Here is a 13514-nt window from a genome sequence, read left to right as displayed (position 1 = left end):
TCTCTCTCTCTCTCTCTCTCTCTCTCTCTCTCTCCCTCTCTCTCTCTCTCTGTCTCTCTCCCCCCTCCTCTTCTTTTCTTCATGGAATTTCCCTCTGTCACCCAGGCTAGAGTGCAGTAGTGTGATCTCGGCTCACGACAACCTCCGCCGCCTGGGTTCAAGCAATTCTCCTGTCTCAACTTCCTGAGTAGCTGGGACTACAGGCGCATGCCACCATGCCACCCTAATTTTTGTATTTTTAGTTGAGACTGGGTTTCACCATATTGGTCAGGTTAGTCTCGAACTCCTGACCTCATGTGATCCACCCACTTTGGCCTCCCAAAGTGCTGGGGTTACAGGCGTGAGCAGGCATGTAACCATGCCTGGCTGAAACTGGCCCAATTTTCTAATAGGCTGGATGCCCATGAACTGAAGCTTGAGAAACTTACATGTGTAAGTTTCAGTGAAATGAAATGCACCTGCTGCCTGTTGCCCAAATCCTATTCCTTGCCCCTCCTGTTTTCCTTCCTGGCTATATCAACCCTTAACTTTAATTAGGCATGATTAGTGTCCTTGCTGAGTTCTGGTCTGCTGCAAAGTCCTGCAGTTCTATTATGCAGGCTTGCAAGAGGCAGAGCTGGCTCCTGGTTCCTTTAGCTCCCAGATCGAGGGGGCCATCCCAGGGAGTGAGCTCTGGGGTTCTGTATGTGAGTGTAGCTTATTTTTAATGGGCCCAGCTGTGGGCACAACTTATTTATAATTTGTGAAAATGTACACATATGACCCATGGGTTTCCAGTTGGATTCTTGCCTTGGGCCCTTGCAAATATTAGGGGCGGGTCTCCTCCAGTGGTTTCAAGCACCTGTTTGGGACTTGTGGACTAACTTTTAAAGGGATCATTTACATTGCATATTGACAAGAATTGATTGAATATTCAATGTAACGAGTGTAATTAATAAAAAGTGAATACCTTTTAAAAAATCAAAGGATGATTAACCTTTGATGTGTGCCCTAAGAAAATGATCTGAATGTTTGAAGCTATTGAACTGTGTTGGTTCCACAAAAGTGGATATTTGGGCCTGCCACAGTGGCTCATGCCTGTAATCTCAGCCCTTTGGGAGGCAAAGGCAGGTGGATCGTTTGAGGACAGGAGTTTGAGACCAGCCTGGGCAAGGCATAGGGGGACCCCAACTCTACAAAAAATGTAAAAAGAAATTAGCCAGACATGGTGGTGGTGGGTGCCTGTAGTCCCAGCTACTCAGGAGGCTTGAGTCTAGGAATTTGAGGGTGCAGTGAGATATGATCGTGCCACTGCACTCCAGCCTGAATGACAGAGCAAGACCCCATCTCAAAAAAAAAAAAAAGTTTATGTTTGAAACATGTGGATAGGAGATATGTAAATGTGACTGTTTCCCAAGTGGTGCAATCATCATTTGGGAACCCACTGGTGGGGACAGCTCACTCTTTGTCCCACAAATGAGATGCAAGCAGATCCTGTCAACTCTGGCTGTAAGTGTCTGCCTCAGCCAGGAAATCTTCTGCTGCCATTTTCTCCTAAGTCAGTGGAAGTCCACCTTGCATTTGTTTTAGCCCAGTGGACACATGGCGACTTCAGATCAAAGAGGTTTTTACTGTCTTCCTTCCCTGTTTCTCCTTCCCAAACTCTATGGAGCTAAGTTAAGGTCTTAAGGGTGGGGACATAAGCTTGTTCTAGTGTAGCCCCACCACTGGAGTCTGAGTAGGACTTTCTGAGTCCAGTGCTGTGTTGTGAGAATCTCTAGTCAACAGAACCCGTGGGTTTTGAACCTTCTGCTGTCAGAGGCGTTGGAAACAGAGCGACTCCATCTTGAATAAGGGCTGGGTAAAATGAGGCTGAGACCTGCTGGGCTGCGTTCCCAAGCACAGGATGAGATGGGGGTCAACACAAGATATAGGTCACAAAGGCTCTGCCGTAAAACAGGACGCAGTTTGGCCAGCCCAAACCCGCCAAAACCAAGATGGTGATAAAAGTGACCTCTGGCTGTCCTCACTGCTCATTATATGCTAATTATAATACATTAGCATGTGAAGAGACACTCCCACCAGCACCATGATACTTTACAGATGCCATGGCAATGTTAGAAGTTACCCTATGGTCTGAAATGGGGAGGAACCCTCAATTCCTGGAATCGCCTGCCCCTTTCCTGGAAAACCCATGAATAATTCGCCTCCTATTTACCATTAATCAAGAAATAACTATAATATACTAGGTCAAATGGTCCATGCCACTGCTCTGTTGATGGAGTAGCCATTCTTTTGCTTCTTTACTTCTTGAATAAACTTGCTTTCACTCTACTTTGTGGACTCACCGTGAATCTTTCTTGTGTGAGATCCAAGAACCCTGTCTTGGGGTCTGGATCTGGACCCCTTTCCAGTAACGCTGCTATGGGTTTATGCTGTAGCCTACCCCAAAGAGCATAGGAGAAAGAGGAAGCAGCAGAAAAGAATCCCAGTTCCACCAGGGTTGTGGGTCAGGACAGGGAATGGCAGAGTGAATACCAGTGCAGGAGAACCCTGCGGGAATGTGCTCCCAGACCTACATGGCTGGATCAGGAATTCCAAAACTCTCAGCAGGAAATCTGTGTGCTCATTAAGTCCTCTCCTTAACCTTAGCCAAATTCTGCTGCTACTGGTGAAGCTTAGGTGGACCCTGGGCTAGTGGTGAGGAGAGAGGAAGAGACATCTTCCCAGACCAGAGAAAAATACTTTGTCAGAAAAGCTATGGGCCTCTCTGAAGAACTTAAAATCAGCTATACAAGTTGTGAAGTAGAAGTCACAGTTCTGTTTCGTCTCTGACAGGGCAAACGTCAAAATGTTTTATGAACATAGGAAAGAAAAACAAAGAAAATAGGCCGGGCGCGGTGGCTCAAGCCTGTAATCCCAGCACTTTGGGAGGCCAAGACAGGCGGATCACGAGGTCAAGAGATCAAGACCATCCTGGCTAACACGGTGAAATTCCGTCTCTACTAAAACATACAAAAAACTAGCCAGGCGAGGTGGCGGGCGCCTGTAGTCCCAGCTACTCGGGAGGCTGAGGCAGGAGAATGGCGTAAACCCGGGAGGCGGAGCTTGTAGTGAGCTGAGATCCGGCCACTGCACTCTAGCCTGGGCGACAGAGCCAGACTCCGTTTCAGAAAAAAAAAAAGAAAAACAAAGAAAATATATGGGCACTCTGGTAAAACCCCACTGGTGACTAACGCCATTCTCTATTGAGAAGATGCAAGTAATCTGTGTCATCTCTCAAAATTTGGCCAAGCTACATCTCTAAGTGTGGCTAATTTTGCTCTCCACACTGAATCTTTTTGAGCTGCTGATGTGAGGGGTGAGAAAAGAAAACAGCGTTTATCTGAGTAATGCAAGTCCTTTTAATGATCAGGCCCAGAGAGACATTAAAATGAGGCAGTATCACGTCCTTCCCTCCTCTTTGAGCTGCATGCTCATCTCTTGAAATTGCTTGCTTTTGCCACAAGTAGCATAAATTAACCTAATAATGCTCCATCTGACACTATCCTCCACACCCTATAGCCAATCACTAATCAATATTATTGATTAGTGCAAAGGCACAATCATGGCTCACTGCAGCCTCAGCTTCCTGGGCTAAAGCAATCCTCCCACCTCAGCCTCCCGAGTAGCTGGGACTAAAGGTATGCACTACCATGTCTGGATAATTAAAAAAAAAAAAATCATGTAGAGTTGGTGACTTGCTATGTTGCCCAGACTGGTCTAGAACTCCTGGCTTCAAGTGCTCCCCCCCCATCTTGGCCTCCTAAAGTGCTGGGATTACAGGTGTGAGCCATTGCACTTGGCTTCATTATCCTTTTGAGTGAATTCAACACACATTCTTGCTGAAGAAATTACACTGAAATCCCAAATCAGTTTCTCTCTGTGCCTTGACCAATAGAAGGCTCATCTCTGCAGTGAATTTTGCTATTGCTAATCCCATGCAAGAAATGGGAGCTAATGCATATTGTCTCCTGACTGTGTGTTGGGCCCTAAGCTAAGTGTAATATGCGTTAGTTTACTTAATTTTCATGACCCTGTCACGTGGATGGCATTATAACCTCCATTTCAGAAAAAAATGAAGGAAGAGAGGTAAAGCCACTTGCCCCAGGTCCAGCCCAGCTAGTAAAGTCAAACAAAGGTCAAAGCCCAGATTCCAGAGGCCTTGGCTCCAAGCCACCACACTCTCTTGGCTCCTACACGCTGTAGCTGTGACAGTTCATGTCATATCCAGGTTACCGACTTTGGAAAAATCCTACAGAGACATTGGCCCTATCCCAGTAGGATTGAAACTGGAGGGAAGTCAAAGGAGAGGTGAACTTGGGTTTGTATTTATTCTCCTAGGCATTGCCCCTTGGGACCTCACACATTAGCATCTCACCTCACCCAGTAGCACTCTGCCATTAGCACCTCCAATCCCCTCCCAGGAAGGTGAAAACCTGCATTCAAGTTGGAGAAAGTTCCTTACATTTTTCTCCTAAACTGACTAAAAAGAACTTTTCAGTTTTGACTCACCTACTTTTTGGGCTCTTTTCCTTCCTCCCTCCCTCCCTCCTTCCCTTCCTGCCTTCCTCCCTTCTCTTTCTTTTACTCTCTCTTTCTCTTTTTCTTTCTCTTTCTTTCTCTTTCTCTTTCTCCTTTTCTTTCTCCTCCTCTTTCTTTTCAGAGACAGGGTCTCACTCAGTCACACAGGCTGGATAGCAGTGGTATGATCATAGCTCACTGCAGCCTCAATCCCCTGGGCTCAAATGATCGTCCCACTTCAGCCTCCTGAGTAGCTAGGAGTACAGGTGTGTGTCACCACAAGCAGCTAATTTTTTAATTTTTTGTAGAGATGGGGTCCTGCTATATTGCCCAGGCTGATCTCGACCTCCTGAACTCAAGTGATCCTTTCTGGCCTCTGCCTTCCAGAGTGCTGGGAACACAGGCATGAACAATTCCCCATCCCACTCCCTGCTTCTTCTTTCTGTTTCTAATTCATTGAAACTAAAGGGGCTTAGCTCTCAGAACCACATGAATGTCTCTGTGTACTGGCACATGGGGATTCTTTGCACTTGTCCATCCCTAGGGATGGATGCTGAGGAACCTCCAACTCAGAGGCAGCTGGGTGATGGCAGGGGCCCATCCCTTCCTCCCAGAGAGACTCCAAAAGCCGGGGAACTTACGCAGGAGATACTCAGCTGTGTCCTGTTCGTAGTCAGCATCTTCAGGGAAGTGATCGATTTTCTTGCACACACCTCGGAAAGCCCCTGTGGAAACAGATAAGGGTTCTGAGGCTGGGGGAGGAGGCAGAGCTCCGGGGGCCCAACCTGGGTCCTTACCGCTATGTGCAGATCCTTTCTCTGGTTGTTGGGGGCGGTAGGGTTGTTGGGCTGGTAAGCCCAAGAGCACCTTTATTTTTTATTAGAGACAGGGTCTCATTCTGTGGCCCAGATTGGAGTGCAGTGATACAATCATGGCTCACTGCAGTCTTGAACTCTTGGGCTCAAGTGATCCTGTCACCCCAGCCTCCCAAGTAGCTGGGACTATAGGCATGTGCCACTATGCCTGGCTAATTAAACATTTTTTGACAGTGAGAACAAAAGGTCTCACTATCTTGCCCAGGCTGGTCTCAAACTCCTGACCACAAGCGATCCTCCTGCCTCAGCCTCCCAAAGTGCTAGGATTACAGGCATGAGCCAGTGGGATCAGTTACCAACAGCATGCTTCTTTAGGGCACAAAAAAGAGATGAGTGGAGGCCAAAGATAAACAGTACCAAGTGGGAGATGGAAATGTGCTGCTTTTTAGATTTTGTAGGATGTTGGGATCCACTTTACAAGGGCAAAAACACCATGAAACATAAACACTAATTATGAGGACTATCTTATCTTTCCCCTCTCCTCCAGTCAGTGAAGGTAAAAGCAGGTAGAATTCAAGTACATCATTTTTTTTCTGCTCATTTTACCAATGAGGGAACAGGGCTTAAGAATTTTTCTTCAAATCACTCTGATAAGTAGTTATTCAGGTTGATGCAGAAGTAATTGTGCAATGAGAGATGGGCTTTCACCGTGTTAGCCAGGATGATCTTGATCTCCTTGTGCAATTGTGCAATTACTTTTGCACCAACCTAAATAGAACCGGCATTCCAACCAAGAGCTGAATCCAGGCATTCCAGAATAGTCCTCTCTCCCCAGCGATGTTCATATCTGACCACAGGACCCTCCCTCTCCTTCTCTGCCCTCCCAAAGGATCACAGCTTACTGTCCCTCGCTATGAGGTTCACCCCTTCAGGAGCCTCAGATTTGCTGAACGTGCATCTTGAACATTTGTCCACATTTGCTGACTGTTTTGTTTTGTTTGAGACGGAGTTTTGCTCTTGTCGCCCAGGTTGGAGTGCAATGGCACGATCTTGGCTTACTGCAACCTCCGCCTCCCAGGTTCAAGAGATTCTCCTACCTCAGCCTCCAGAGTAGCTGGGATTACAGGCACCTGGCACCACGCCTGGCTAATTTTTGTATTTTTATTAGAGATGGGGTTTCACCATGTTGACCCGGCTGGTCTCGAACTCCTGACCTCAGGTGATCCACCCTCCTCGGCCTCCCAAAGTGCTGGGATTACAGGCGTAAGCCACCTTGCCCAGCCGAGGTGTGGATGTTTAATCATCATTTTGGGTATTGGTTAACTAGACAGTTAACCAGTCTCTGGGGGCAGTTAATAGCTCTGCCAGTTCTTTTAAAGGAAAACAAATTTTCCAGAAATTATGCATTCTTGTCCCTGTCCGTGTTTGTGTAGCTAGAGTGGAATGTGGCGGGTTGGAGGGGCAGGCGGGCATTGTGATGTCGTGGAAAATGGACAAGGTTCAGAATCAGACAGAGCTGCGTTGGTATTTCAGAGCCATTATTGTAAGAATGAAATAAGGCTATACATGAACATGAGATAATTTTTGCAAAGCTCTAGGCATGTCTTAATAATGGCTGCCACTTATTAAGTGCTTCCGATTGGCCAGGCACATAGCCGAAACCTTATATCCCTTATCTCATTTACCCTGTTTACCACCCCAGGAGGTAGAGGCTATTAATATTAACATTTGGTAATGAGACAATGGAAAATCACAGAGGCGATGGTGTCACAGCTGGTGAGTGATGGAATTGATTTTTGGAGCCAGGTTTCAAAGGCTGTGGTTTCACCATTACACTATGAATAGTAGTCATTATTATTATGGCTACTATCATGATGTCTATTATGATCTCATAAAAATAAGAGTGTCATATATTTAATTTCTTCTATAAGTAGGCTCCAGGCCAGAGCCATTTCACAATAAATGCCTTGGAATATGTAGAACATCTCCTTGGTTCTGATTCTCTGCTTACCAGGCAAAGAATATACTCAGAACCAGGAAGAAGGTTCAGGAAAGAAGACTCAAGGAAATTCCTAGAAAAAAGACAGACCCGTAATTTCTTCCCTGATATTGAAAAAAAAAAAAAAAAGACCTTATTTATGCTTGTTCATAGTTTAGAGTTTCATTTATATATTCCCGTTTGGTTTTACGCCCCATCCCCTTCCAGTTGACTGGATAAGAAATCATAATAAGTAACACATGTGTGCACCTACTATATACCAGGTGCCATTCTAAGCATTTATAGTTTTTTTTTTTTTTCTGAGACTGAGTCTCGCTCTATTGCCCAGGCTGGAGTGTAGTGGCACGATCTCAACTTGCTGCAACCTCCTCCTCCCAGATTCAAGCAATTCTTGTACCTTGGCCTCCCAAGTAGTTGGGGTTACAGGCACCTGCCACCACGCCTGGCTAATTTTTGTATTTTTAGCAGAGACGGGGTTTCGCCATGTTGGCCAGGCTGGTCTTGAACCCCTGACCTCAGGTGAACCACCCACCTCAGCCTCCTAAAGTGCTGGGATTACAGGTGGGAGTCACTGCGCCCAGCCACATTTACGTGTTTTATCCTCTTTAGCTATCTAAATGACTTTACGAGGTGCCTAATGTTATTTTTTATTTTTTTATTTTTTGTTTTTTTTTTTTGAGACAGAGTCTCGCTCTGTCGCCCAGGCTGAAGTACAGTGGCGCGATCTTGGCTCACTGCAAGCTCCGCCTCCTGGGTTCACGCCATTCTCCTGCCTCAGCCTCCCAAGTAGCTGGGACTACAAGCGCCCGCTACCACGTCCAGCTAATTTTGTTTTTGTATTTTTAGTAGAGACGGGGTTTCACCGTGTTAGCCAGGATGGTCTCAATCTCCTGACCTTGTGATCTGCCCATCTTGGCCTCCCAAAATGCTGGGATTATAGGTGTGAGCCACCGTGCCCGGCCTGAGGTGCCTAATGTTATAATGAGGCAAGGTTATTAATACAAGGATGAAATTGAAGCTTAGCCAAGTCACTGATTTACTCAAGGACACAGTTAGACATTTACTAGCTGACCCCAGAGATAAAGTTCCTAACTATTATTATGAATTGCACTCTCTTCAACAAGTCTCAGTGTTGTGAGCTAAGTTCTTTGCCTGGCGGCTTCATGATCATTTTATAGCCCACCCCCTACTATTGATGTTGGCAATGAACTGGACCAGTGGCTTCTCCATTAACTATGCTTCCCCATGGCACGTGCCGGGGCGCCTGGGCAGGGGAGGGGTGTTCGTAGTGACACCATCCATTGTTAGTTGATTTCCATACTCCTCGTTATTTGTTGTTTTCCATACTTTAATTCCACGAAAGATTTCAAAGGAAGAAAGTGTTCAGGTGAAGATGGAATGGGAACACTACTAAATACAGACCAGTCAAAATTATTGAGGGAATTAGGAACTACATACGTGTGGGCTTCTGCTTGCAAAATGGGCCTATTCATGGTGGCTTCAGGCAGCTTGAGACTAAGACTTAGAACCGGCAAATACCAGTAACTCCTGGAGACACAGTCACTAGTTTTGTTGTTGTTGTTGTTTGTTTGTCTTTTAGGCAGAGTTTCGCTCTTGTCACCGAGGCCGGAGTACAGTGGTGTAATTTCAGCTCGCTGCAACCTCCACCTTCCCAGTTCAAGTGACTCTCCTGCCTCAGCCTCCTGAGTAGCTGGGACTACAGGCATGCGCCACTATGCCCAGCTAATTTTGCATTTTTAGTAGAGACAGCGTTTTGCCATGTTGTCCAGGCTGGTTTTGAACTCCTGGCCTCAGCTGATCCACCTGCCTCAGCCTCCTAAAGTGCTGGGATTACAGGCATGAGCCACTGCGCCTGGCCTGCAGTCACCAGTTTTTAATGTTCTAAAGCAGCTTACTACTACCCATGTTTGTACGGCCCATGAACTAAGAATCGTTTTTGCATATTTAGATGGTTGAAAAAAAAATCGAAAGAAGAATATTATTTGTGACCTGTAAAAAAATGTGAAATTCAGATTTCAGCCTCAGAAAATAAAGTTTTATTGAAACACAATCATGCCCATTTGTTTATATTGCTTCAATTTCCTGATTATAACATTAGGCTCCTCATGAAGCCATTTTGAGAACTAAAGAGAATAAAACATGTTGATGCCACTATAACAGAGTTCAGTATTTGCCACAGAGACAGCAAAGCTGAAAATATTTACTCTCTGGCTCTTTAAGAACAATTTTGCTGGTCCCTGGTTTAAAGATTTCTGTCCCAAGAAGGAAAAAATGGAAAGCAAAGGGAGTTTGGGCCTTCCTGGGATCGAAGACATAATCTAGACTGGTGTTTCTAAAGTAGATAATACTGGCTTCTGGGGCAAATCTGGGTTGCAGACGGTTTCATTTTATGGTTTTATCTGTGTGTGTTTGTTTTACCTGCAATACTCTTTTACATATTTTATTTTTAAAAATTAAGCTTCTGCATTTTATTTTATTTTATTTTATTTTGAGACGGAGCCTTGCTCTGTCACCCAGGCTGGAGTGCAGTGGTGCGATCTCAGCTTACTGCAATCTCCACCTCCTGGGTTCAAGTGATTTTCCTGCCTCAACCTCCTGAGTAGCTGGGATTACAGGTGCGTGCCACCACGCCCGGCTAATTTTTGTATTTTTAGTAGAGACAGGGTTTCATCATGTTGGCCAGGCTGGTCTTGAACTCTTGACCTCAGGTAATCTGCCTGCCTGGGTCTCCCAAAGTGCTGGGAGGACAGGCGTGAGCCACTTCCCCTGGCCTATGCTGCTGCAATTTAAAATTCTGAATATTTCACATTAAAAACTGATTCGCAGTTTCTCTTCAAAAATGGGGACCTCTGTCTCACATTTCCATGCGGGAGTAATGAATCCCTGGATGGCGTAGCTGACATCAGCAGCCCTCTTTAGACTGGGTATAAACTCTCCAGTTGGCCAAAGTCCCCACCTAGCTCTATATTCTTGCCTGGCTCTGTAGATATTCGAGTTTGCAACCCCTGAACCAAATGTATTTAGTAGGAGCCCAGTCTTTGGTGTCCCACGTGGGCATGAATCCTGACTCAGCCACTTACTAGTTGTGGTACCTATGGCAAATTACCTCTTCAAACCTCAGTTGCTTCTTCTACAGAATGAAGATAATAATAGTAACTTCATGGAGTTGCCATGAGAATCAGTTGAGGCAGTAATAGCAGTTATTACGCCAGTTGCTGTTCTCAGCACTTTACACATAAATCTTTTAATTAGGCAATGACATAAAGCACTTAGTACAGATCCTGGAGCATGGTAGGAACTCGATATATTACAGCTATTATTACCGTTGGTTTTGGTAGGTATTTTAGGATCACAAGAGACACATTGGTGCCATGGTGAGATTTTAAGAAGCAATACAGAAGGGAAAGGAATCAAGAATTTTCCCCAAGGAAGACTCCACACTGAAAATGAATCTGCTGGCACCCCATGTCATACATGCATCACAAAGTGAGCTTGGACATTCATGTAAGTAGCATATTGCTGGCTCCCAGAAATAACCACTATTTAGCATTTTTGTATATTTCCTTCCAGGCTCTTTTTCCCCTGTGCTTTCGCACACAAATGGCTTTACAAAACTGGGATCGTGCTGTTCTTCTCACTTATATTTTCTTAGGAATATCTTCCCATATCAGTAAATCTGAGAAAAGTAGAATGAGATTGGACTTGTCCACCCACTGTAGAAGATGGAACCAAAAGAAATGGTGAAGACAAGTAGACTGTAAGGATGAAGTCAGGATGCAGAGAGGAGCTCTGTCCTGGCACAGCTTTAAGCTCAGGCATTGGAGTAGAGAGAAGGAGAAGCTAAAGCAGGAAGAGAATCAATGGCGTTTGGTCTGGGGGCCGGATCCGGTGGTTACAGGTGAGGGAGGACAGGAGCCCAGCAAAGGGCATGTGTGAGAGCTGGGCCCTGAGAATTCATAGACCCCAGGAGCCCGGGAAGAGGTTTGGAGTGAAAGAAAGAGCCAAAAGAGATTTCCGGAGGTGCTGAAGTACAGTTGCAGAGACCAGCTTTTTGGTGGCTACAGCTTCATCCTGGGGAAAGAAGATCGTACCAATGGTTTGTCTCTGGTTCAGACAATGGAAAAGTACTTCCTTCACATGAGGAGGGGTGCTGTCCTTAAGCAGATACTTTTTTTGTTTTTTTGCTCCTTTTTAGTTGACATGTAACAATCGTACATATTTATGGGATACAGAGTGATACTTTGATACGTGTATATAACGAATAATGATCAAATCAAGATAATTGGCAAATCTATCTCTTTTAGCTTTTGGAAAAGATACACTAAATTATTTTATTTATTTATTTATTTTGAGATGGGGTCTCACTCTGTTGCCCAGTCTGGAGAGCAGTATCATGCTTATGGCTCACTGCAGTCTCGACAGTTTGGGCTCTAGTAACCCTCCTACCTCAGCCTCCTGTAGCTGATCTACAGGTATGCACTGCCACACCTAGGCTAATTTTTATATTTTTTGTAGAGATCGGGTCTCATCATGTTGACCAGGCTGATCTTGAACTCCTGGGTTCAAGCGATCCTCCCACCTCAGCCTCCCACGTAGCTGGGACTACAGATGTGCACCACCACACCCAGCTAACTTTTATATTTTTTGTAGAGATGGGGGTCTTGCCATGTTGCTCAGACAGATCTTAAACTCCTGGACTCAAGTAATCCTCCCACCTAGGCCTCCCAAAGAGCTGGGATTACAGGTGTGAACCACCATGCCTGGCCACACTAAGTTATTGTTAACCATATTCACCCTACAGTGCTATAGGACATTAGAACACATTCCTCCCCTCTAGCTGTAACTTCTGACACTTTTTCTTAAAGGTTAAACCCTAGAAATTTTCCTACTGAAATCAGCTCTGAGATAAGAATGCTCACCATTGTCTCAATTATTGTTATGGTTCTATACATTCTAGCACAAGAAGAAATAAAACAGAATTAAGAGTTACAAGCAACAGAAAAAATAAAAAAAGGAATAAAATTACAATTTTTCCAGGTCATAGAATTAGCCTATTTAAGAAACTGAAAGTAGGCCGGGCGCAGGGGCTCACACCTGTAATTCTAGCACTTTGGGAGGCTGAGGCGGGTGGATCACCTGAGGTCTGGAGTTCGAGGCCAGCCTGGTCAGCATGGTGAAACCCTGTCTCTACTAAAAATACAAAAATTAGCTATGCGTGGTGGCGGGCACCTATAGTCCCTGCTACTCGGAGTGCTGAAGCAGGAGAATCTCTCTAACCTGGGAGGTGTAGATTGCAGTGAGCTGAGATGGCACCACCGCACTCCAGCCTGAGTGAGACAGCGAGACTCCATCTCAAAAAAAAAGGAAGAAGCAGCTGAAGGCAATTAGCTGAAAAAACACAGTAGAATGAATGAAAGAGCTCAGTGAGGTGGTTTCTTACACGATACTAAGCCATACAACAAAGCTGTAATAATTAAGTCATTGTGGTACTGGCATTTTAAAATCACATTTACCAGGATATTTTTTCAATACAGAGAAATAATACAAACAAAACAAGAAACAGTCCATTACCCTTTATTCGGTTAATCCCTTTTAAATTAAAAAGAATAGATGTACGTAGAGAATTAAAACAGTATGGAAGGGATTAAACGTGCTTTCTCCACCACCAAAAATTCTCTCACCTGATAACTCAGCAGAAGAATTTTTTGTTAACTGCATGTGGAGTGAAATTATGTCTAAACTGAGAGCTGAAGGTTAATTAGAAGTTAATCAGAGGAAGGGAGGTGTGTTTCTCGAAGCAGAGGGAATAGCATGTGTGATGATGAGAGAATGAACAAGAGAAAAACTCATTTGGGAACTCAAAGTAGCTTAAGGTGTTTAGAGGATGAATGGTCTGGAGGACAGATCCAGTGGGTACAGGTGAGAGGAGAGGGGTGATGGGAACCGGGGAAGGTAAGTGTGAGAACTGGGTTGTGAAGATTGATTTTAGGTCCTAGGGATTCCCTAATGCCCAAGACAGATGGTCTTGATCCTCGGAACTTGCATTCTCATTGAGGAGAGAGACTATAGACAATATATCCGAGCTTTGAAAGATACAAAACACTGGGGCTGGGTACGGTGGCTCATGCCTGTGATCC

The 13514-nt window shown here is 45.0% G+C and overlaps 1 protein-coding gene across 1 annotated transcript in view; it reads right to left on the bottom strand.

Moving 5' to 3' along the window:
- The window catches only part of CACNG3 (calcium channel, voltage-dependent, gamma subunit 3), a 109807-nt gene that overhangs the window by 10708 nt on the left and 85585 nt on the right, over positions 1-13514 (bottom strand). Inside the window, exon 2 of the mRNA XM_011958261.1 lies at positions 5184-5267. Coding sequence (XP_011813651.1) covers positions 5184-5267 — 84 coding nt within the window. The remainder of the gene's footprint in view (positions 1-5183; positions 5268-13514) is intronic.

This window comes from Colobus angolensis, unplaced genomic scaffold (genome assembly GCF_000951035.1).
Source record: "Colobus angolensis palliatus isolate OR3802 unplaced genomic scaffold, Cang.pa_1.0 Scaffold464, whole genome shotgun sequence".
NCBI classification, from domain to species: Eukaryota; Metazoa; Chordata; class Mammalia; order Primates; family Cercopithecidae; genus Colobus; species Colobus angolensis.
Note: the sequence above shows the minus strand (reverse complement) of the source record. Positions and strands in the feature narration are given on the sequence as shown.